This window comes from Podarcis liolepis, assembly GCF_965112155.1.
Source record: "Podarcis liolepis genome assembly, chromosome: 10".
In the NCBI taxonomy this organism is placed as follows: Eukaryota; Metazoa; Chordata; class Lepidosauria; order Squamata; family Lacertidae; genus Podarcis; species Podarcis liolepis.
The window spans coordinates 49,236,737-49,261,433 of NC_139562.1; the positions used below are offsets into that span (position 1 = coordinate 49,236,737).

The following is a 24,697-nucleotide window of genomic DNA, read 5'->3' on the forward strand; positions in this document are numbered from 1 at the left end:
CTAAAGCTAGGTAATGACAATATTAGCAATGCAGCGAATCATAAGTACATTATATTGTAGCAGTAAGCCCCGCTGAGTTCATTAGAAATTATTTCTATCTTATGGCTATGATCAAATTAAACTACTTATGTGTGGCTTACAGTGTACTGGGGCAACAAGAGGGAAAGTCTGGGTTTTGAAATTTATGCAAAAAGCTTTCCAGTTGTGTAGTTTTTATTTGTATAACCCTGTTTGTCTATGTCCACTTTCACATGCATGCTGCAAGTTACATAGATTACAGGACTACTACTGATCCATGAGCAGAAAGCTTTATATATATAGGATTTGCATTCCATCTCTGATTGAAAAATGAAAATAGAAGTTTAGCATTTTGGCTAAAATCTGAAAATTGCCTTGAGTTCTGTCAGAACTGCCCTTCATTATCTTACTTTGGTTGTCATTCTAATGCCAAGGAATGTATTCAAACTTCAGTGTAGTCCAATCTTCGTTGTGAACAATCTTACCTGTTCAGTCATAAGCTAAACAGTATTTGTACAAAACATCTGAAAGGAAGATGCTATAAAGAGATACAGGATAATCAAGTCATAGTTCTATCAAAAAGATTTTCAAACAGCTGTCAGGTCTGTGTGTGATGTTATCAAGCTCTAAACAGCAATGGTCCACCTGAGAAGTGAAAAATAATCCTGTTGTTCTTAGGTAGAAACTGCCATTGTAGTAACAGTTTCATCTAGAAAGAATACATCTTTCTCTGCAAATGGATATTTTCAAACATTACTTGGGGGCAAATAATGCATATAGGTTTGTTTTGCTTTGGGTGGTATCCAGCAGTGTCACTCAGCTGATGGTAAGGCTTCTAAGGATCTCAAGGTGGCGTTTATGATTATCTTTCTTCTTATTTAATCCCCCACAACAATCCTGTGATGTAGGTTAGATTGTGAGGCAGTGACTAGTCCAAGGTCCAAGGTCACCCAATGAGCTTCATGACCAATAATACATCATTTCTCTGTTTTATAACTTCATTTGCATACCTGGGTTTGGAAGATTTAAATTCAACTCAGGTTAGAGGCTTGCCCAGGTAATTGCTATAGATTAGATCTCTCTAGAGTTACGTGTCACATTCTGCGGAAGCTAAACATTTTGCATGTATGACTGCTGCTCTTCACTGCAACTTTAAATTAATTTGTTCAGGTGCACTGGCCATGATAATAGAAAGATTTAGATTATGACTGTTCCTAGGGGAGGCTTGCATAAAATCCTTTTAATTCCGGTACTCATGGTTTCTTAGAAAAATAGTTTTACTACTACTCAGAATATAATTTATTGTCAAAGCTGCCACAAAGCTTGTTAAGTGTGCTGATACTGCTAAAGCTGCTGGAGTATTTAGCACTTCAGATATACTGCTGTGTTCAGATAACTGTAGTCACAATGAACCCATACCCAGTTGATTTGTAAGATCGCTAACTGGATTTGGTCTGAGCAATTATATAGGACTCCAGGTGACCCTAACCAAATTCTAATCAAGAAAGTTTGCCCATGTTTTTCCTCAACTCTCAGGAGAGAAGTAACACTTCATTTTCCCTTCTCTGGTTTCTTTTCGTTTCTTCCTTTGCCCATCCCACTGAATGGGTAGGCAGGTAGCAGAAGGACAAGAACTTGCCTCTTCGTGCTTCATCTCTGGCAAGGCAACGAACAGATTCACTCACTGAAAAGGAAGCGAAATCTATGGTTCCCGATAGGTTGCTGATCAGCCCTCAACAAATATGTAGATATATCAGCCTTGTACCTGGCACTGCTCAGGAATTGTTGTTGTTGTTGTTTAGTGGTTTAGTCGTGTCCGACTCTTCGTGACCCCATGGACCAGAGCACGCCAGGCACTTCTGTCTTCCACTGCCTCCCGCAGTTTGGTCAAACTCATGCTGGTAGCTTCGAGAACACTGTCCAACCATCTCGTCCTCTGTCGTCTCCTTCTCCTAGTGCCCTCCATCTTTCCCAACATCAGGGTCTTTTCCAGGGAGTCTTCTCTTCTCATGAGGTGGCCAAAGTATTGGAGCCTCAGCTTCAGGATCTGTCCTTCCAGTGAGCACTCAGGGGCTGATTTCCTTAAGAATGGATAGGTTTGATCTTCTTGCAGTCCATGGGACTGTCAAGAGTCTCCTCCAGCACCATAATTCAAAAGCATCAATTCTTCGGCGATCAGCCTTCTTTATGGTCCAGCTCTCACTTCCATACATCACTACTGTGAATTCTAAGAAACTCAAAAGTCGGAGCAGTTTTGAAAGGTTCAGCCCACCATCTTGATTCAAAATGGACTCTAACTGTATCCAGTCTTAGACGAAAACCAGCTCTGTGATGTCAGGAACCATTATTTAAAGTTTGGTTATGGCATATTGAGCAAAAAACTTTCTGGAGTATACAGTAGATACAATCTAAAGAAAGAGAGAATATAACTCAAGGATCTTTTACATTCTGTGTGCATCCTAGCCCTATTTCCATAAATCAATCTTTTGCCCTCCTTTAATTAGTATTCAGGATGAATGTCTGTTTCTACAGATGTAAAGATAAAATAGGTCACCATTAAAGTTTGTACTTTTCGCTAAGTAAGAAGTGTGCCAGGATTTAATAAGTCAGACTGGGGTCAATTTCCTAGCTCCTTTTATGCCATAAAGAAATGCATTGTGGTTCATTTTTTCCTAGCAACTTAAATGTTATACAAAATAGAATTTTCCTGTCAAGTTAATCATGCAGCTCATAAAGCACTTTGAGGAGTGTGAAAGGAAGAAGAAAATTGCTTAGTCTCTGCTCAGACTAAGGTTCTGTTTCTTTTATTTGCTGCTTTTATTTTATATTTTAGTTAAGGGATCCCCTGCACTTCTACAGGAAAGAGGAATAATAATTGTGTATTTTGATAATTGCCTTCGTATCTCCTTGGAAAAATTAAAGACAGCAACAATGTTAACATGTTGCTAAACATGTATCTATAGAAGTTCACAAATATTGTCTTGGTTTGTTAGCTAGCTATTATTTCTTCACTCATTTGCGTTAGGGGGTGTAGAAGGCAAAAAACAGCAAGAGTTTCCACTGTTGCTCATTGAAGAGATTACCTTCTCCAAACTCTGCCCCCAAAAAATCCTACTTACTAGACAGCCAAGGGGACTGGCCTCAGTGAGCTGGCAAGTTGATTTGCGGGTCTCTGGGTATAGTACCACAAAGGACCAATTTGTGTGACCAAAATGGAAGCTTTGTAGAGCAGCAGCCTCTACAAAGAAAATGAATGCGTGTGGCAGCTTGGGTTGTCTCCTGACTTGGCCACTGCAACCTTCTCTTCTCTAGCCTTTCATTATTTCTTTATCGCTATTACATCTCCATTCACAACTCTGCTACCCAAAAAGGTTCACCTTCCTTCCTATTACTAAGATGACATGCAGCCCCGTCTTTAATCCCTACACTGGTATCCTCTCTACTCACAGTGTCACCACAAGCTCTTCATCCTTCAAAGCTTTTCTCCATCCTCTTAACTAAACTTCAGTATGTGGAATTGAAATGAACATAGAATAATTCAGTGCATTCTTATGTACATCTACCCACTGGGTTAAACAAGACATATTCCCAGATAAGTGTGTATAGGATTGCATCTGATACTTCATGGTCCTATATTCCCACCCCCGTGCTGTATTGCCTGCTTATATATGGTTTCTTATAACTATATCTGGTTTTATGTTGTGTTTTATTTTGGGTTTTTTCTTATTATTATTATACATTATTTTCTGGACTCCCTTGGAAGGAAGAGCAATTCATAAATGCAATAAATAAATAAATAAATCCATTGTGTTGAATTGCAGATTTCAAGCTCCAAGGGGTGGTAGGAGTCTGCCTTCATGTTTATTTTCCGTAAAGCACCCTGAACACTGATTGTGTGCTGCATAAATAACAAAATAATTTGGGGGTTTCCTGAATATTTATCTTGCTTTGGTGTTACTAGGAGATCTTTGAAATAAAAAGGTTTAATTCGGTTCGCTTCAGGATATATTGCTAATGTATAGAGGAGTGGCCAGGAGAGATTGTTATCACTACCTTATCATATTGAGTTAGTCCCCTTTGCTCTGTCAAGACATGTGAGGAGGTGGGTTGGGGGCAGGGATAGAGGAAGACCTCCCATTCTCTGTCACAAATGTGTGTAACCCTACACAAGGCTAGGGAGAGAGGGAGAACAAAACTCTCTTATTTCTTATAGCAGTCTTTCATTGCAGAGGTGCTATGCTTGGGTGGACTGGATCAAATCCTTAGTTCTTAAATTTATAGTGTGGCATAAATAAAACATGAAAAGGAAGTTTCAGCAATACATTATAAATATAATTTCTTTCCACATATGAAGAGAATAAAGAATGACCTTCATTACTCACTCCAAGCTCTTTCCTTTATGAATTATGGTCCATTATATTATTATAGGAAATAAAGTGAATAATGACAACAGCCAATTCCCCCTCCACCCTTTTATTATCCCTTTCCCTGTGTTCATTTTAGAGGTGGCAACAGTGTTCATATTTAGTACAATATACATATGGCCTACTTTCGGCCCAAGCCTGTATTATCACTAAAACATTGTTTTAAATAGATTCACAAAATGTATGCTTTCCCATGGGCACGTGAATCCAAACTAAAAGAACAATACATTATCCATATGAAAAGAACAACATGGTACAATTAATCAGCAACAGGTAAATGCTACTGTTATCAGGCTTAAATCCTGGTCCAGAAAAGAGAAGAAAGTTTGTGAATGTGTATTTCTTTGAAGGATTGCAGTTGTTGCAGATCACATGCATAAGGGACAGAAAGCCGTTCCATACACCTGCCTTCCATTGGGCAGATGGGAAGGTGCATTTCATTGGCCTTGCAAGGCTGGTGCCTATACATTCATGAACTCAAGCACTAGGCATGTGCAACATCATGACAAGGTTAGGAGCTTGGACTACATATATCCAGATTTTACTTTTCATCCTAAGCCATGGTAAGCCATGTGCGACAGGTCCCACCTCTGTATAACTCCATAACGACCAAGGGTTATCTTCAGGTTTTGGAAATGTTAATTTAATATACGTGCAGAAATTGATTGATGGATAGTTGTTTGAAAAGGATTTAAGTTAAAGAGTAAATATATTGTAATGACAGCCTTGGCTATGTATACCTGAAGGAGCATCTCCACCTACATGGTTTAGCTCAGACGCAGAGGTCCAGCTTCCAGGGCCTTTTGGCATTTCCCTCACTGTGAGAAGTGAGATTACAGGGAACCAAGCAGAGAGCCTTCTCAATAGTGGTGCCCACCCTGTGGAATGCCCTCCCATCAGATGTCAAGGAGATAAACAACTGTGTGGCTTTTAGAATACATCTGAAGTCAGCCCTATATAAGGAACTTTTTAATGTTTGAAGTCTTACTGTGCTTTTATATTAGTTGGAAGTTGCCCATAGTGGCTGGGGCAATGCAGTCAGGTGGGTGGGGTACATCTATCTATCTATCTATCTTAGAGGTAAGCTTCATTTTACTCACTTGGACTCACTCCCCAGCAAGTTGCCCCTGGATTGAAGCCTAAGGAATGGAAGGAAAGGAATGGAATTAGGAAAGATTCCTGATGACATTCTGTTTACCCTTTTTAAAGTGGGCAGCTGAAAATACTCTTTCTGATACTATCAGGGAGTTAGATGCATCATCATCATCATCACCAATTTTCAATTTTTCATATATTTCAAAACTATGAAGGTCATAGGAAAACCAGTTTAAATTTAGAGGATGAGTTAAGAGAGAGGCACAGAAAGTAGATGGACCTAAAGATTCTGTCTGAGTCAGTATCTAAATATAGTAATACAGTATTTTCAATTAGCCTGTCTCTTTAATGGGCAGTGACATAGCCAAAGGCACACATCCCAGTAGACAAAAAATATATTTCCCCTTTTTAAAGTATTCAAGCACGCACTCAATTCATCATGCCTAATTAGGTGCTATGAATTATCATCTTCAATTGTTACAAGTGTCATATCTTTTGATGCTATTGGCTGCCTAATGAGAAACTATCGTAGCCTCGGTTGTCGGTAGGGTCTGTGATTGATCAATTTCTGACAACAAAGAAATGTTAACAAGGCCACATGGTGAAGCATTCACTGAAAAAAAACCCACACCTTTCATAATGTTTCTATCTAATTTTGGAGCACTGCCGCTGCCACACATGAAATAACAACAGGACTGAATTTCCTTTCACTGGCATTTAGCGGGACTTATAGGGGTGTGCAGAAAAATCAATGGGGGATCAGGAGTGTGGGAAATTACATACTTGAAGAATTAATGAACTATAATTCCATACTACATTCTCAATCACATTTTGCTTCCTTCTCATTAATGGAACTAAATTAGTTTTCCATGGACAGGGTACTTTAAAAAAAACACAAAATACCACAGCCATGCTCTTGCAAGGCTACAAAAAGCCCTGATATGTCGTAGAAATAAGTTTGCTCTTTCACACAACATGACAGCAGAAATATTGCACTGAAGAACTGCATTAATTCAACCTGTTGAAACAGTTCGGAAATGGATTTGCTGTAACCAATTTCCTCCTCTTTGTGAGAGATTAATACTTTAAGATAATTCATGTAACATTTTTGCTGGGTTCTCGCTTTCAGCATTACAGGAGCAGAATATCCACTACTCTTCAGAGGGAAAATGGGCAAATTTGTCATACACCGGGCCATCATTCCCCCCCCCCCCCCACAAATGAGTAATTACTGAGCATTTATTAGTTATAACATATCCTAGGTATGCAATGTCCTCCATAGAAATGCTTGTTGTCTAAGATGTTGCCAATCTGGCACCAAGTAAAGACCTAGTTTTATCCTATTAACTGTGTTTTGGCTTTTAAAATAGTGAATTACCTTGATACAAAATGTGATAGTTCGGGCACCTTTTACTGTTGAGCCAGACCACATCAGTTGGTAAAATGGAACCTTGCTTGCTTTATCTATTTCTGTTCCTCTGCTGGATGCTTATGCTGTGTGTTGTTGTGCTATGGCAGTATAGGAAACCAAAAGACTGATAGCTTGTTTAAACATAGAAATAGCTGCCATATATCAAAATACTTCCAGGCTGTTATGTCTCCCAAATGGGGTCTAAGATCCATGCACAATCTCAAATAAAATATGTGACTGAGGACTGTGGTGTGCTCGAGTATGCTAAAACTGTACTGCATGCTCTTTTTGTTTGTTGAATATAAAACACCGGTAGGCCTTGCAGCATTAAAATAAAACCTTTTATATCCATTCCCAAAAGTTTAACAAAGAGAGCCAAGAAGATATTGATGGATTTTTTTCAGGTAGGTTTGGTCTTGCTAGTAGATATGGAAATGCTCAAGATAGGTATACCAAAAGCAGCTTTGAGATACTTCTTACAACCCTACTAATCTGAAGTAGACATTGATGGTCAACATATAGATTTGTAGCTGAAAGGGTCAGCTCACAAAAGAAGTCCCTGGTTCAACTAAAGTCAGTAACATTGCAATGCATGGAGCCTCTTGGTTGTAAGTTGTTTATTTTCTTGATTTTGAAAGGATTTAACAATCAAATTTAGGATTATTAGGGCCAAAAAGTTTACTTTTCACATCTGTGGCAAAACATTATGCATGCCTGTGAATAAGTAATCCATTTCCCTCATTCTCCTATCAAACCTGAATGCATCAAATGACTTACGTTTTTCTGAAATTCAGTAATTATCAAGAGTGTGAAATTTGTTTGTCTGAAAAATATATATATACCAGGGATGTCACCTGCATTTTTGAACTGGATTAGGGCATTCTATTCTCCATTCTATTTCCTGTTCTTTCCCTTCCCTCCTTTCTTGATCAAACCTTTTGGTAAAGCACATCTAATTATTAGGGGTATGCACTAAGCATGAAATTTTGCTTGGACTCCCAATTCAGCTGCTTGGAAGTAAGCCTGATTTGCTTCTGAGGACATCTGCTTCACCTCAGGTTTGAATGAGAACCTGTGAAGCTTTGTGTCTCCACATTCACTGTCATGGGGAAATAATAAAGCAGTTTTAATGCCATTAACTTTTGGTGGCATTCAATGGAATTTGTGTGCTTTGTAGCGTGGATATAAAGCCTGCCAAATTTCAGACAAATATTTGTAGGGGCATTTTTGCTGGTCACTTTTCTCATTTAGTCTCATTTAGAAGAGAGAGCAGAGTCCATATAACTTTTTTCTGGCAGAATTGCATGGAAATTGAAGGGACTCTGATAGACCCTCCTGTGGGGGTGAATACTGCTAAATTTCAGAAGGGCAGGTGCAGGGGTAAAGTGCAGCCTTTACCATTTTGAGTTGTTGAAAAGGATTGGCCATGATGAATATGATCTGCCTCCACTGTTGGAGAAAGCATGTATCTGAATGGCAGTTGCGGAGAATCACAAGTGGAGAAAGAGAGGGAAGTTGTGCTTGTTTTCTTCTTGTGAACCAGGCATCTGGTTGCTCACTATGGGAGGCTGGACTTGTTGGGCCATTGGCCTGATCCAGCCAGCCATTCTTATCTCCTTGTGATTTACTGTTGTTTTGTGGGCAATTTTCAAGAAAACAACAAACATCAAAGAGGTGCTCTTGATAAAGAAGCCAGTGAAATTTCAGAAGCATTCATGTGGGTATAAGGAATAAGAAAACAGTTCGTGGTTCTTCCTAGGCTTGTTTTCTGTCCAATTGACAATGAGCAAATTCATTCCTTCTGCATCCTTTCCCAGGCCACTGTGATTTACAATAAAATGGAGTGTCCCGGAAAAGCTATTCTCTGTTTAGAAGCTAGAGTTGACAGTCAAAAAACTTCACCTCTCATCCCTCTCCTACAATTGCCCTTGTCCTTAAATGGGCAAATGTAACTATTTGAAAAACACAGTCTGAGCCTGTCCAAGTTCTCTGGGACCTCCAAAGCAGTCTAAATGCTTCAGAAGCAGCCTGATTCAGTTTGGGACACCTCAAAGGATACCCACTTGATCTCAGGAGAGCCTCATATCTCTCTGAAACTGTCATTTTTATTTTCAAGTTTTGGGATTCAACAGAATCAAATGCATGCCCCCTGATATTTATAGTGGTAATGTTATACTAGACACTAGTATAAATATCTCATGTCTCCCTGAAGACCCTTAAGTTGATTCATTTTCAACAAACTCTTGCTGTTAGAATTGGGTCTTCCTGATTCTTTAGGATAAGAACCCAGCCTTGCTTCCCAACTGTGAACAATGACCACAGTCTTATGCACACTTACTAGGAAGTAATACCCGTTGATTTTAGAAGGTCTTACTTTTGAATAAAATGAATTAGGGTTGCACTCCTAGGATTGTACTCCTGGTAACTGTCTCAGATGCCCCCGATACTGGTCCAGAAATGATCTGATTTATCATCATCATCATCATCATCATCATCAAATGTGCTAATTTCCTAAGCCAATGGAAGGGGCTTGGGAAATGAAGCACACCCACTCACCAGCTCTGCACCCCTAAAATGACCAACCACATCCTCCTTGTTTACCTGCAAGCAGGGATGCTTGCAGTAGCAGCATCAGAATATTTTTCTTCTCTCTGCCCCACCCCCTTACTTATTGATGTACTTAAACAGCAGTGGCCTTTGGAACTGCAAGTCTTATAAAGGGCTACTGCAATAAAACTGCTTCTTGTAGCCTTAGGGAGCCTTTACATCAAAATCTATTGCCATTGCCATGTACTGTCTTGGGGATAAAGGTCTTCTGCAATTTACAGCTGATCAAAACTCAACTTTGGGAGTCCAGAGAGCTATGTTAAATTATTGTTTTAAAAGGTTAATCCTGGCACCACATTCTTCTAAGTAAATAAAGGTCAAACTTCCCACAGCAAATGCTACTCACCATCTCTACATCTGTGTTTGGGATGAGTAAAAAAAAGCAAAGGTTTTCAGTTTTCAGACCAATAAATGCAGTTGCCCATTTGCAATTGTCCATAATTTTCAGATACATGGAAATGCTATTTCATTGAGAGTGACTTGTGTTTTGCTTCTTTATTGAAACATGCTTTCATTCAAGGAAAACAAAAATAAACAATGGAATCTAACAGCTTATAAAGGAAAGCATAGAAAGTGATAGGACAGAGGTGTGTGAAATCAAGATTGCTATGGAAATGTATTATGAAAATCTTATTTAAACTTCAGCATAATAAAACCCACTGGTAGAATGATTAAAAAGAAGGAGAAGTATTTGGCTGGCTTGTGGAATTTTTTCCCTTGATGAAGAGAAACATTAATAATCTGATAACTAACAATACAAGGCCTTTATTATTATTATTATTATTATTATTATTATTATTATTATTATTAATTATTATTATTATTAAAAAGCTATTACATGATCTAACAGATGGATGTAACTTTATGTCAAGTTGCAATAGGAACTTGTGGTGCTTCAAGTGTTGTTGGACTCCAGTTCTAATCAGTCCCAGGCAATATGTCCAATAGTCAGGAATGATGGGAGTTAGAGTCCATCCTTGTCCCAATAAAACTTGAATTTGGCTGACAGGGGACTGCAGCAGGGCATCTCAGTGGTTTCCTAGCAACTGCTCTGTGCAGTTTTGCCCCAGAGCTAATCAAGAGACCCAATGGGAGACATTTTTGTTGCTGGCCAGAAGTTGTTGTGTAAAAAGTGAAGAAAATGGCTCCTGATGATTAATTGGGAATGACCTGAGATTAAAAGTGAGAGCACACATTTGGTGAGAAGAAACCCACTGGAACTCCTTTGCTTTGGACCGCTAAAAAGAATCTGGCACAAGTTGAGTTGGGAAGGCCAGCTTCACATTTAATTATGTACAATTGCAAGTGTCTGAAAACATGCCTGCCTTAAACTGCCATTAAATGGCATGGCTATTAAATAGGCATGGGATCCATTTGATCACAATTATTGAATAATAATATTATGCAGTGCCAACTAATAGAGGCTCCATAGGATAGTCAGGTAATGAGCTAGACAGATTTTTCATGCCTCTTGCTATAAATTGGCTTCCCAGCAGCATCAAGATTTGTCATTGCTTTTAAAAGTCACTATCTTCCTGTGAAGAAAGCACATACTTTGCACAATACCTCATTGCGTCACATTGGTCTTCACTGGTCCCCCCCCCCTAGATCGCAAAGGCATATATTCCTATGTTAGAGTCAGCTTTCTAATGTTTAACCTGTTCAGTGTTAAATTGGCCTTCATTAGGAGTGTCACTTCTTCTCAGAGCTCAGAGCTGCTAGATAAGCAAAACTTTTCAGTGAGCCACTAATTAACCATCAAATCACATCACAATATATATCCACTGGAAAAGGAAAGGAAGAATATTCCACACAAAGAGTAATAGCTCAGACTAATACTAAGCATAGTGTACTATTGTACTATTGTCAAATTACTGGTGTGCTACTCAAAACTCGTGAGTCTTCTGTTTTTCTGGGGTACAGTGATGTTAGCATCAGCAAAGAGAACCAGTATGATATAGTGGTTAGCCAGCCTTTCTCAATCTTGGACCCCCAGATGTTGTTAGAGTACAACCCCCATCGTTCCTAGCTAGCAGGACCAGTGGTCAGGGATGATGGGAGTTGTAGTCCAGCAACATCTGGGAACCCAAGGTTGAGAAAACCTGGATTAGACAGTTCATCTAGGTCTGGAGAGTCAGCTATGAAGGTCACTGGATAACCCTGCGCTTATCATTCTAAGCCTGATCTACCTTGAGTTCCTTGCAGGAAAGGTGGTGAAACAAAATGAATAAACAAATCACACAAATGTTTGCATGAATTAGGACAAGGGGTACCCACATTACCCACTTTGCATGATTATTTTTTATTCAACATGTTTAGTTAATCCACAGCTACATCTGGAGTTGAGAAGAAGGCAAAAGAAAGCTGTGTCAAAACCTCCAGATCAGTGTCCCCTGGCAATGTCTCCTGGATTTTAAACAACATTGGAGACAAGAGCTGAGAATTTTCGTTTTGTTTGTTATCTTACATATGCATTGTATGCTATGGTTTTTAGTGTGGAACCTGCCCTGGAATCCCTGTGCGATGAAGGGTGGGGTAGAAATTGAACAAATAAAACCTTTGCAACACGTGCTAAAGAACTGCCACAGGGTTCCAGCTGGAAAAAAAAACCCTGGCTCCACCCATCATTGGTTTTCCCTCCAGCGACTGTTGGCATGTTTGGTTGGTCTCCACCTACAGATTATCCCTGAGGACATGCAGACCTTGGCAGAAACAAAGGTGGTCCATCCCTTGCCTAAAGGGATGGGCTGCAGCCGCAGCTTTAGACCTCTAGTTTAGAGGGTAATAGAATACTATTCAGCACTGACTGACTGCAGGCATTTTCAGCGGAATTGGTTGTTAGCAGACAATCTGTCATTTCCTAGAGACCAGCAGAATTCTTCCATCAGCATATTAATGGCAGACAGTCCTACACAGCTCCATTCAACAACTTTGCATTCTGACATAAGGAAATGAGAGGAGAGTATTTCTTTCTTTATTGGCATATGTAAAAGCGTTTCATCCGAAGTAATATTTCTTGTGATATTGGTTTGTCAGTTTTTTGGAAAATAAATACAGAATAGTTATTTTGGCTGTCAGTTTACCAATACTGACATGTCAATCAAGAGTTGTCCCCCCCACCCCACACTTTTGAATAATCAGTAAGAGTGCTTATAAAAATGCATAATGCCTCTAACTATGGTGCTCTGTTCATAATTAGGAAATTTACAGTGTCACAGTGTTGTTCTGAAGAGAGGAGTAAAAAATTTGTTTAATTCATTAATACACCTTTGACCTAACTTGTGTGTTTTCTTTCCTGTTGTTCTCAGTAAATGAATCCAATCTCTCAGCAAGAGAGAAATCTGTCTTTCAGTATATTTTGAATGCATGTTGCTAAGTAGTGGCTATAATTCTAAATGCAAACGCTCTCCTTACCTCCCTTTGCAACAAAGACTGCATTCAACATTTTAATGGTTTTGGCTTGGAGATTTTCCCTATTCCTAAACCATCAAGAATTCTGTATGACAGCCACTGTGGCCTTTAATTCAATGGCTTAGTTCAGACATCATGATAAACTATGGTTTATTGTGATGTGAACCTTAGCCTCTCCCTGGACTCACCAGCAGTTTTACCACACTTCTCCAATTTAGTTGTAGGAAAGAAACTGGAAGTTTTTGCTTTCAGTTTTGATTAGTCACAACTTAGTGTTACATCCAAACTCCAAACTAGTTAATTTTAACTATGGTTTGTTTTAAACCAGTCTGTTCCTAAATTATGGCTTGAAGTTTTGTTTTAAACAAGTCATTGTTAAAATTAACCAGTGTGTTACCGTAAGTGGTGTTGACAGGGCAAACTGGGGTTGATCAGAAATTGTAGCCGAAACTTCCAGACTCCTCTTTGGGGCCATGTCAGGAGTTTGCAAAACCAGAGGAAGCTATGCTAGTTCCCATCATGATAATCCATGGATTCTCAAGGTATTCAGATTTGGCCAATATGTACTAGCAGGCATTGATAGCATCCAAGGTGTCAGATGAGCAGGAGGAAACATGCAAGGCCAGGCTGAAGCTAGGCTCATTCCCATCACAATAAGTCGTGTTCTACTATGATGTCCAACATGGCCAATATGTGGTAGTTGGCATGAAAGCATCAGAGCAATCATTTCCAAGGAACACAGTGAGGTTTCTGATGATAGGCTTTCATTTTTCCTTGTGTGTTGTATAGCACGTCCAAATGCATTCTTCCTGCCAACAGAAAAAGGTTCATTCCCTCCAAATCAACACAGATCTCATTGATATCTTCATCTCATCTCCCTCCGCTATCCAATATCTCACTTACAACTTCTTTCCAAGAGCAAGCAAAGGAAGAGGCAGAAGGGAAGTTGGGCTTAAATTTGCAATTAGTTTTCCTAAGCATAGTTTGTTTTATTGGTACCTAGGGATTCGTTACAGAACTGGAAGGTCTGGTGTAGATTTTCTTCTGTAGCTGCAAAAACATTTGGGAGGAAGGGTGTGAGAAGCTGTAAGTAAAAGCGCTGGGTTTGGATTTGCTGCTTAATAATATAAAAGGGTAGCCAGAAGGAGGCTTAATGGTCTAATGTGTATAACTGACAAAAGGAAATGAACTCTGGGAATATATTTTAAGTCATATCACAGAGTAGATGGTAACCTGAGTACACAACATTGTAGCATGCAATTTACTTCATTAATTACCCAATTTATGCATTATGTAGACTGGGAGGGGGTCCAACCCTAGTCTTAGTTTGTCGTAACTGCGGATATCAATATTGCTAAACAAGATAGATTTCAAATTAAGCATTTTCCCCAAGCTATAATGAAATACTATGGTTTTTTGAGAGAGTTGGATCAATTGTTCCTATATGGGTTTTTGTTTGTTTGTTTGGTTTTTAATACACTAGCTGCTGTCCTTCCTATTTCTGGAACTAATTTGTAGAGAACTGTTCACTACTTACTCTTTATTACTTTAGCAAACTCTAGACATAGATTTGCTTTATTTCTCTCTTTATTTTATTTTTTTGTTCCACTTCTCAGAGAAGTACTAAACAGCATCTGCAGAGATTTGGTACAATCGCTTGTGTGGCTTGAAAGTTCTACCTTTTCACATTCTCTGGGAAAACAATGTGTAGGTCCAGGAAAATTGTTTGTTACAGCTCAAAAAGCCTTCTAATTATTAAGAATCAAATGGTGTGATTCATATTCAAAAATGTGTTTAGGACTATCCTCTCTCTTCTATCAGCAGTCTTTGCAGTCATTCCCAGCAGCATTAGCTCCTGGATAATGGGAGTTAGGATTTAATGTCTTGACATTCTACAGAAATAGATAATCCTGGTTTACATGAGGCAGCCTGGTGTAAGGATTGCCGGGAGGAGATAATGGCTAGAAATATAACTATTGCTGGAATCATATTTCCCCCCGCTTGCGATGGTCAATTGAAACACAAAGCAGTCTGTTTATCATTTGTCTTCACTGAATGAATTAGAAATGTTTAAACAATACAGAGTATAATTTAATGTTGTTTTGTTTATGGTTCTCATTTATTTTTCATTTCACATTTTTTTTCAAGAAGGCTTGTGAAGTTCCAGTTCCTATTAGATTTATTGCATACTAGGATATGGAGTTTAAACACTTCTGCTTAGAAACATTCATATATCCTGATCATGAATGCATCAGTTTCTATTGTGTGTCCACAAACAGCAGCTTATGCTACTTTATGTTACAGTCTTGTTGCTGTTTTCCCTTTTCTGTTTGATGAACAGACATTGATGAATGTTCAGATGGCTTTGTTCAGTGCGACAGCCGGGCCACCTGTATTAACCTCCCTGGATGGTACCACTGTGAGTGCAGGGATGGCTACCATGATAATGGCATGTTTTCACCAAGTGGAGAGTCATGTGAAGGTCAGTAAAGGGGTAGCATAATTTATGTGCTTTTGCTATGCTTTTGTGTTTGAGTCATGCTTGGTGCGGCTGACTTTAGCCTGGTTTCCACAACACTCTAAGCCAGACTTTGGCTTTGCTCAGTGTGGTGTAGCAGCAAAAAGGACTAAAGTGGCTGCAAAATCCTCTCTAAGAGCTCACACTTTTACATGGCCTTGCATCTTGTGCAAACCAGGCCCCAGACTGAATTCATTGTGCTTGGGCCATCTTCAAATGTAAGCTTCAAGGTACTTTCTGACCCAGGGAACTTAAATTCGTTGATGACCTAAACAGACAAAGGGAATTATTTTTAAAAATAATATTACCGGTAATCTGCAGTTAATCAATTGGTACACAGATAGATAGATAGATAGATAGATAGATAGATAGATAGATAGATAGATAGATAGATGATAGATAGATGATAGATAGATGATAGATAGATAGATGATAGATAGATAGATAGATAGATAGATAGATAGATAGATAGATAGATGATAGATAGATGATAGATAGATAGATGATAGATAGATAGATTTCTCCAGAAAACTCAGGATTTCTGTGACTGAGGATTTTTCCAGCACTGTGAATTACTCAGAGCAGACCCACTGAAATTAATTATCAGGACAAAGTTAGGTCCGTAAACATCAAAGGTTCTAATCAGATTAGAACTTAGTTGAATACCACCCTATATCACCTCCAGAAACCTATCACACCCAGACCAGAAGAGCAGCCTGATCCATAACCAAGTAAACAAGAGATTCATTTTCTCATAGATCAGTCTTGATTTGCTTCTCCTTCACAACTCAAAGAAACAGGAGGGCCCCAGCACTCAGTGGTACATATTCATGTCAAAAAAGGCACTGCACACTATAGCTTGGCTACAAAGCTAAATCCATTGAAGGAAAGAGGCGTACAAGGCGTCATCCTACTGTCTTAGGGGCTGTACTCCAGATTTGTGTAGGGTTTACTCCTTAGTCTTTTCTTTTCCTAAAGATGTTTCACAAGGCAGCGGGTATGGATTTTTCCTCAAGGTTTACTCCCCAAGCCTTTCTCACAGACGTGTATGGCAGCAAGGCAGTGGAGGTTTCCTTCTCCTAGAGTTTTCCTTCTCCTAGATGTGGCAGTGGGATGTTGTTGTGCAAGAGAATACAAAAATATGCATGTCGCTGGTAACTTTTGTTGCTCAATAGATTGTGCAGCTTTAAAACTCACCTACCCACTAAGCTCGAGAGAGTGTTGGATGCAGCCTTTAGTTCTATCTAGTGCTGAACCAGAAATGCCAGCCGGTTCCTATCAGCCATTCAGAACTATGGAACTGGGCAGAAATTCAACAATTTCCTCAGGTGTGGGAGATAGGAGGAATTCTAAAAATGGCGCAGAATTGTGGGCTCAGGCTTATTAGAATAATTGGCAGAGGTCTTGTTGTATTGTTTTCTTCTTTTTAAAAACAGCTTATTGTTTCCATCAGTCCTGGAGCTGCAAATGACACTCAGCGAGCTGCCATGTTCTGTTACAGTGCCTCCTTGGGAACGACATATTATGATGTACTGTAGTCCCATTCCAGGCTAGAACTGGGGAAAGAAAGATGGTGGCTACCAATGACTTGCCCCATCTCTGCTGCTGTCTCCAGATAGCTACAGTATGCAGGACTGTATGTTCAAATACAGTCTGAAGGCATGAAATGCATGACCAAGCTCAGATTATGTAGTAAGAATCCCTGATAAAAAAATCTGGGAACCGATGAAGTAAGCCAGGCATAGGCAAACTCGGCCCTCCAGATGTTTTGGGACTACAACTCCCATCATCCCTAGCTAACAGGACCAGTGGTCAGGGATGATGGGAGTTGTAGTCCCAAAACATCTGGAGGGCCGAGGTTGCCTATGCCTGAAGTAAACTGTGCAGGCTATTTTGTGCACATGGACCCTATTAAAATGTAATGCCTCCATTGGAAGGTGCACTGTTCATTCTACTGTCTATGTGCATTTAGGGTGTATCTGAAGAACTGTACCTCTAAAAGGCAAGGAAGGCATTAACTTGTGATCTCTGTTTAACCATAATGCTGAAGGTATGGTTCACCTCTTCCACTGACAGAAAGAGAGAAGTAGATTGCAGATGCAATGCTAGCCATATAATCACTCCCAAATTTTACTGGTTTCTGAGTAAAAACCCATCTAGTTTTATGTACTTCCTCTTTTGCTGTAAATAATAAATATACATTTTAAGGAAACCTTTTATCGCACAGTGAAACTCCTGCCACCCGTGGGGTAATATTATGCTGCTTTTGCAGCTTGTAGAAACTACTGCATTTAGCAAAAAGCAATTTGAGCAACAGTATTTCAAGCTTAGAAACACAGCGATCGTTGGATGCTGTGGCAAATGGCATTACATGGAACAGCAGGTTAGTGGGCATGCAGTTATTTTAAGCTGCTGCTCTTCTAAAACAAAACATCCAGTCGTATTTATTTATAAGCTTTGGGTTGAAATGTATTTGAAGGAAGACAACACAGCATGTTCAGTTATGGTCTGTTAAAACCAAATTATTGGGGGGGGGGTGTCATTTTCTCTAAATCTAAATTTGAAAAACTCTCTTAACTTTTTTGGGGGTATCATTGACGGTCCAGATTCTGTACATAATCATACAGAAGGAAAATTAATCTTTGAAGGTCTACCAGTGGATTTTTCCCCTCTTCTCGGATATTCTTTTTTCCTTCAAAGTCAGAATGAAGCAATGTCTGTTATGTATCTTCTTCTGTGAAGGTTAATTCTCAGGCAGAAGGGATAAGCAGGGCTATCACACATATCCAGATTCAAGACGTTGGATTGTTTGCATCATGGGATAGCAATGGGGCAAAACCTGAAAGCAACCAGCTTTACTTTCAAGCAACGATTGTAAAGCTAGGGCTGGGGTGCAAAATATTGCCCCCATATTATATAAAAATAACACAGAGAAACAAATTGGCTGGCACATTATACACATATAGTCTGTTAATACAGAGGAAAAAAATAAGGCTAAATGTTCTACATAGCCATGGCAGTACATAATGAAACACAGCACAGTTCCGTGAGGTGGAAGCTGCAATGCATTTATATAATGTATCATTTTAAAATGACATGGGAGTGATAATAGTGACATACCACCTGGTGCCTGGAATTAACGATAACTCCAAGCTCTGACTCCCACTCTCTCCCTTCCTTTTGCTGTGTGCAGCAATAATTGACACTCTGTTTGGTCCCTCCATTCTCAGTATTTTATGGGGCTTGGTGTTCCTGTTACAGCTGTAAACAAAATGTCAACCACATAACTCACTCTTTATGGTGGTTTGCTACCAGTCCAAAATCAAAGCGTAGAGCAAGATTTTTGCAGGGATGGATGATTTGTGGTGCAACACTTTTGCAGATAACGGCTGAAAGTTTGATGCTGCTAAATAATGCAGATGTGTATTTCATTTGTGCGGGCTTCATGTCTATTTCCTTGCTTTTTTTGGTTGTTGCCGATTTTCATAATATTTATTTCCAGAATGCCGTAGGCACACGGCAACCCAGTCTGCCTGCACAACAAAAACCAAAACCAAGTATTACGCAGCAGCTTGCAAAATATTAAAGTTAAACAATTAGAATTTAAAACAATACTAATACATATTAAAACATAACATTTAGGAAATGTAGCACACACTCCATGCCTGCAACCCAAAAGCTTTCCTGAATGCTAGTTTAAGGAAATTTTAAGGTTGCTTACCACTCTTCTCTTTTAGACAAAATTGCAAGCAATGAATGCAACCAGGGAGATCCCAAGATCTTGCTGATTTCAGGATGTAGCCAGTGTTAGCTTTACTCAGAGTAGACCCACTGACACTAATGAACATGAGTAACTTAGGACAGTTGATTTCAATGGGTTTACTTTGAATAAAACTTAATTGGATTCAATTCACTTTCTGTAACTTTGTGAACTCGAAGTTGGACCACCTCTAGAGAGCAAATGACAGCATGTGTGAGAGAATATATAGGCACATTAATTTGTAAATACGTGGATATCCTGCTACTAGTTTAGCCAGGCCTGTGCAGAGCTTAGATGAGGCCTGGTGTGTGAGTCTTGTCTATGAGATGTGGCACTGCCTCATTTGAACTGGCAGTGACACAGGTCTGGATTTTACTATCAAATCCTTGTAAGTGCATACATTTTGCACATGGCCATTCCACCCATTAGGTCCCCAGTTGGCTGGGAGGAACAGGGTATTCTTGGCATGACAGTATAAATCTGCTAGGCCTCTGGCGGAGGCCCCCTGCCAGCTTAGCCTTCTGAGGTGTGGGGCAAATGTACTCGGCTGCTCCCACACGAGGGTCTGATTTTAGCTCTAAAGGATTCAGCATATTTATTACCCATAGTCCATATTTGTTATATCACCTTTAAAATCTGTTTTGTATGTTTTGGCTTAATATGTTTAGTTGTGAGATCTTGGCTTGCTTGCTTTTTTTAAAAAAACTAAAACAAAATCTACTTAAATAAATTTGATATACAGTTTAATCAGCAAACAAAGTTCTCTCTTTATTGCTCTGCCACCCTGAAAATGCCACTTTTTACAGCTGTAATTAAAAGACCTGATGCTGTAGTAGAGAGTCTGAGTTGTCCTCAGGCTTCCAGTAAGAACAGACACTAGCTTGTCCCTAAAGTTGAGACTCAACAAGGCAGGAGTTGATGGAAAAGTTAGATGAAGTAAACTTAAAATATAACAAGGAAGAACTTGTGCTGATCACATCTAACAATGTCCTTGAAGTCCATCTTGTTCTTGCTTAAATAGTCCATAGCCCATAAAAGCATAACCCGTGTACCTGAGTGCATCTGAGGATGGTTCCAAGTTGCAAGCCACCCTGGAGCCAATGCTGGCAAAGCTGGCATCCATATCGGGTTGTTGCATGATGAAAAGGAGGCTAGCTGACAGGCATAGCAGCACCCATTCTTTTCTCACATGCCTTACTCACCCAGCTTGAGCAAGGTGTATATCAGGATTGGGGAACCTTTGGCCCTTCAGATGGTCGCTGACTATTGGCCATGCAGCCTGGGGCTGATTGGAAATGTAGCCTAACAACATCTGAAGGGCCAAGGTTCTCCAGCCCTGGTGAATGTTGTGATGCAGTGAAGGTATGCCAACTGTAGATTGCACCTGCAAGGCAGAGAGAGCTCAGTCTGTGTCTGCAAGGCACATGCAAACTTAAGACTTGAATACTTGGCAGTTCTGCTTTTTCCAGTGCCACATGGGTCCTCAATTCTGCGATGTAGGTTGGGGCTGCCTCCAAGAACTCTCAACAGTTCTTCTTCTCATATGGGTCCCAACATCCTCACATATTGGGCTAGCAATCAAGTAGCCCTTTGGCCTGGCCCAGTCAATTTCAAGGCACCCATGAACTTGAACCTCAGCAGGTTGGAATCCAAGGGTACAATAGATTGAATCAGAATACTGCCCCAGTACTTAAAGCTAATATCTGGAAGTTCATATAAGAATTTCCTTGCTTAATATACAGTAAGTAAGGCTCTGCACAGTTATTTCACTTGAACTTCCACTCACATAATTAATGGTGTGTAAATTGTAATATGAAGAATTTAGACTTGAATGCATATTACTATGGAACTGAGGCTTAATGGCCAAGGACAATTTCTATCATCTATAGCCAGGCCAGTTTTTGTTAGTGTCTTTAGTTTAAAATCAGTCCATGGCTGTTTCTTTGCAGACATTGATGAATGTGCGACAGGAAGGCACAGTTGTGCCAATGACACCATTTGCTTTAACTTGGATGGTGGCTATGACTGCCGGTGTCCTCATGGGAAGAACTGCACAGGTGACTGTGTCCACGAAGGCAAAATTAAACACAATGGGCAGATTTGGGTTTTGGAGAACGATAGGTGCTCTGTCTGCTCCTGCCAGGTAAGTCTGATCAGCATCAGCAGGGGGTTCTTTGAGGGCTGGGAGAAGGTGAAACAGCAAAGGAGGAAACTGAAGATAGAATAATTTGTCCCCCCCCCCCGAGGGATGAAGATGGTATGCTTAAGTCACCGCTGCCGATTTACTGAGGCAGAAAAATAATCAATTTAGCCCAAATTTCCTGTTTCCAACAGATGGCAAGGTGGGAGGAGCTGTCGGCAAAACTCATGTGCCACAATTTGCACCAACAGTAGCTCTTTCTGCTAGAGCAAAGTCACAGCTGGATCCAACCCAGCAAAGTCACAGCTGGATTCAAAGAACATAGCCCATCCTTATTTGAACCATTATATTGTCAATTGAGTACAATATTACAAATTTTAAATCCTTTCCTTCATTTTAAATTAGCTTTGAGAATTTAAGTAGAGCCCTGCAGACTTACACAAAAGACTTATCTAGTTGCATGCCACAGCACACTCCTCACTTGTGACTGTTGCTCTGAGGCAGTGGAGGTAGAACTTAGCCTTACCTTCAGTGAATTAGTCTAATCCTGTTTTAAACCAAATCTCGTGGAAGTGCTTTCAATAGTTTAACTATGAACTGTGTGAAGAACCATTTCCTCCTTTTGACTTCCCTGACTCTCCCATTCTTAAACTAGTCCTGTAGCTTTGCAAACTGTTACTTATTCACTTCCCTCACCATAGTTATGCAAGCTGATTCTAATTTTTACTGCATGCTGCTCTGTCTTGCAACGGTAGAGTGGATACGTGATGTGTCGGCGAATGGTATGTGATTGTGAGAACCCCACAGTTGACTTATTCTGCTGCCCTGAATGTGACCCAAGGCTCAGCAGTCAGTGTCTACATCAAAGCGGTGAGATCTTATACAACAGTGGAGACACCTGGGTTCAAAATTGTCAACAATGCCGCTGTTTGGTAAGTCCTCCTCCTACAATAGCAGTGGCGTAGCTTGGGTTGTCAGCACCCGGGGCAAGGCAAGTAATTTGCGCCCCCTAACCCGTGGATTTGCGCCCCCTAACCCGTGGATTTGCCTAACCCCCAGATGTTGCGCCCGGTGCGGCCGGCCCCCCCTGCACCCCCCACGCTACGCCACTGTACAATAGACAATTAAATCAAAACCATTTGCAATCATTATGAGTTACAGCTGCCTTAATTGTTCTTTTATTGTGCATGTTTGTTTCAATCAGTTTTTAAAAAATGAAATTAAAATTTTCTATTGCTCAATTGATCAGAGACTGAAAATTTCAGGCTGTAGATAGAATCATGGAATTCTAGAGTTGGAAGGGACACCAAGGGCCATCTAGTCCAACCCCCTGCAATGCAGGAATATCAGCCAAAGCATCCATAGCAGATGGCCACCCAACCTCTGCTTAAGAAACTTCAAGGAAGGAAGAGACCATAACCTTTCAAGGGAGACCATTCCACTGTCAAACAGCTCTTACTGTCAGAAAGTTTTCCCCCATGATGTTTAGTTGGGCTCTCCTTTTTTTGTAACTTGAAGATACATCTAATCACAACATGAAAATATATTGTTCATATTTGACTGTAAAAAAAAATGGATCTAGGGAATAGAAATAATGCCTCATTACCAATCATGGTTGAAAGAGCAGCTTGAAATAATTGAAACCCAAGGAGTACGCTGCAGATATTTATTGAAAGTGAGTCCTTATCAGAGAAAGAAGTCCCCCCCCCCCCAGCACAGGGTGCAATTCAAAACACACTTGACACCTTTTGAGATCCATGGAGCTACATGAACAATTCACTACTTAACTCTGTTTAAATCAATGTGACTTTAGCATGCCCAGTTTTCTCAGAGCTAGATCCTTAATCATTCAGTTTCCATTGCTTGCCTTAAGTAACTGCAAACAAATCCACATCACACACCTCTGCCATTTTTTTTGTTAGAAGTCCCACTGTGTTCAATGGGGCTTCTGGCAGGTTAGTGGGAAAATACACCCCCAGCAGCACTCAGCCTGAACAAGCTTCCCTGTCCCGTTTTATGATGGTATAATAGTGTCTTAACATAATATGAATGATGATGATATAACAACATAGAATTAATGCTCCTTTGTCCATGTTTTTTTTTAAAAAACAGCAGGGTGAAGTGGACTGTTGGCCCTTGCCTTGTCCAGATATGGAGTGTGAATTCAGCACCCTCCCTGAGAATGAATGTTGCCCTCACTGCGTCACTGACCCCTGTCAAGCAGATACCATTAGGAACGATATCACGAAGACTTGTCTGGATGAAACTAATGTGGTTCGCTTCACCGGGTCCTCTTGGATCAAGCATGGCACAGAATGCACCCTCTGCCAGTGCAAGGTACTGTAGAAGGGTCTTTTCTAGTTGGCCTTACGGTTTATAAATATTGATGCATCTCATCTAGTCACTGGGATGTCTCTTTCCACACTTGCAACATAAATCATTCAGTGTTGTTGACATCATTCTTTTCTGCCAGGGGGACAGGAGCATTCAAGAATCTGGATAATGGTTTAGATGTACCAGCAAGGCAAAATTCTCAAAGTCCACGCACTGTCTGACCTTGAAGCTATCTAGCCCTCTATGCATCTACATATGGTATACTTTTTATGGAAATATATTTGCTCAGCTGTGATTGCTGATCTTGCTGTTATCAGTTTTTTGGGGGCATTTTGAAGACATTTAAACTATCAAATGATTTCTCGTATAGGCTATAACCTTCTACACCTCCCCTCCCCCCCCAAAAAAAATATTTTCTGTCAAGAGAAGAAAATTACCCAAGACAATCTTGAAGCTTTGCGGTGATCAAACACTTTTTCATGTTCTGTCGTGGCCATAATGGAAATACAGCCATTGCTTCCTTGTTTTTATAAAGTGAAGGGAACAGAATCCACATGATAATTAGGGTCTTTAGTATTCCTCAGGGTCAACAAGAAACACTTATCTGAAGAAGAAGGGCGCACAGTGATATGCTGACATGACTCTTGCAGCCTCTAAAAATAGTTAAGAAAAAGGGACTGGAATAAACTGTTCTCATTTATACAAGTGATGTAAAGTGCATTTCCTACTTTTCTCACTGAACCCCAACAAGTACTCTACCTGCTACACCCCACCCCACCTTTAGGGCTCTTCAGTTTAGAGAAAAGGTGTATAAGGTTCTTCATGGTGCAGACAAAGTGGATAGAGAAAAGTTTTTTCTCCATCTCTCATAACTCTAAAACTCTGGGACTTCCAATGAAGCTGAATATGTGAAGATGTAGGGTAGACAAAATTGCACAGCATGTAGTTAAAGTATGGAAGATGCTCCCACAGGAGGTTG

General features: G+C 40.0%; 1 protein-coding gene across 2 annotated transcripts in view; it reads left to right on the forward strand.

The window, feature by feature from the left end:
- The window catches only part of NELL2 (neural EGFL like 2), a 108,746-nt gene that overhangs the window by 78,512 nt on the left and 5,537 nt on the right, over positions 1–24,697 (forward strand). Inside the window, exons 16-19 of one of the 2 annotated variants that reach the window (XM_083463450.1) lie at positions 15,308–15,448; positions 21,194–21,387; positions 22,140–22,316; positions 23,497–23,721. In XM_083463450.1, coding sequence (XP_083319576.1) covers positions 15,308–15,448; positions 21,194–21,387; positions 22,140–22,316; positions 23,497–23,721 — 737 coding nt within the window. The remainder of the gene's footprint in view (positions 1–15,307; positions 15,449–21,193; positions 21,388–22,139; positions 22,317–23,496; positions 23,722–24,697) is intronic. The other variant, XM_083463451.1, reaches the window with a different exon arrangement.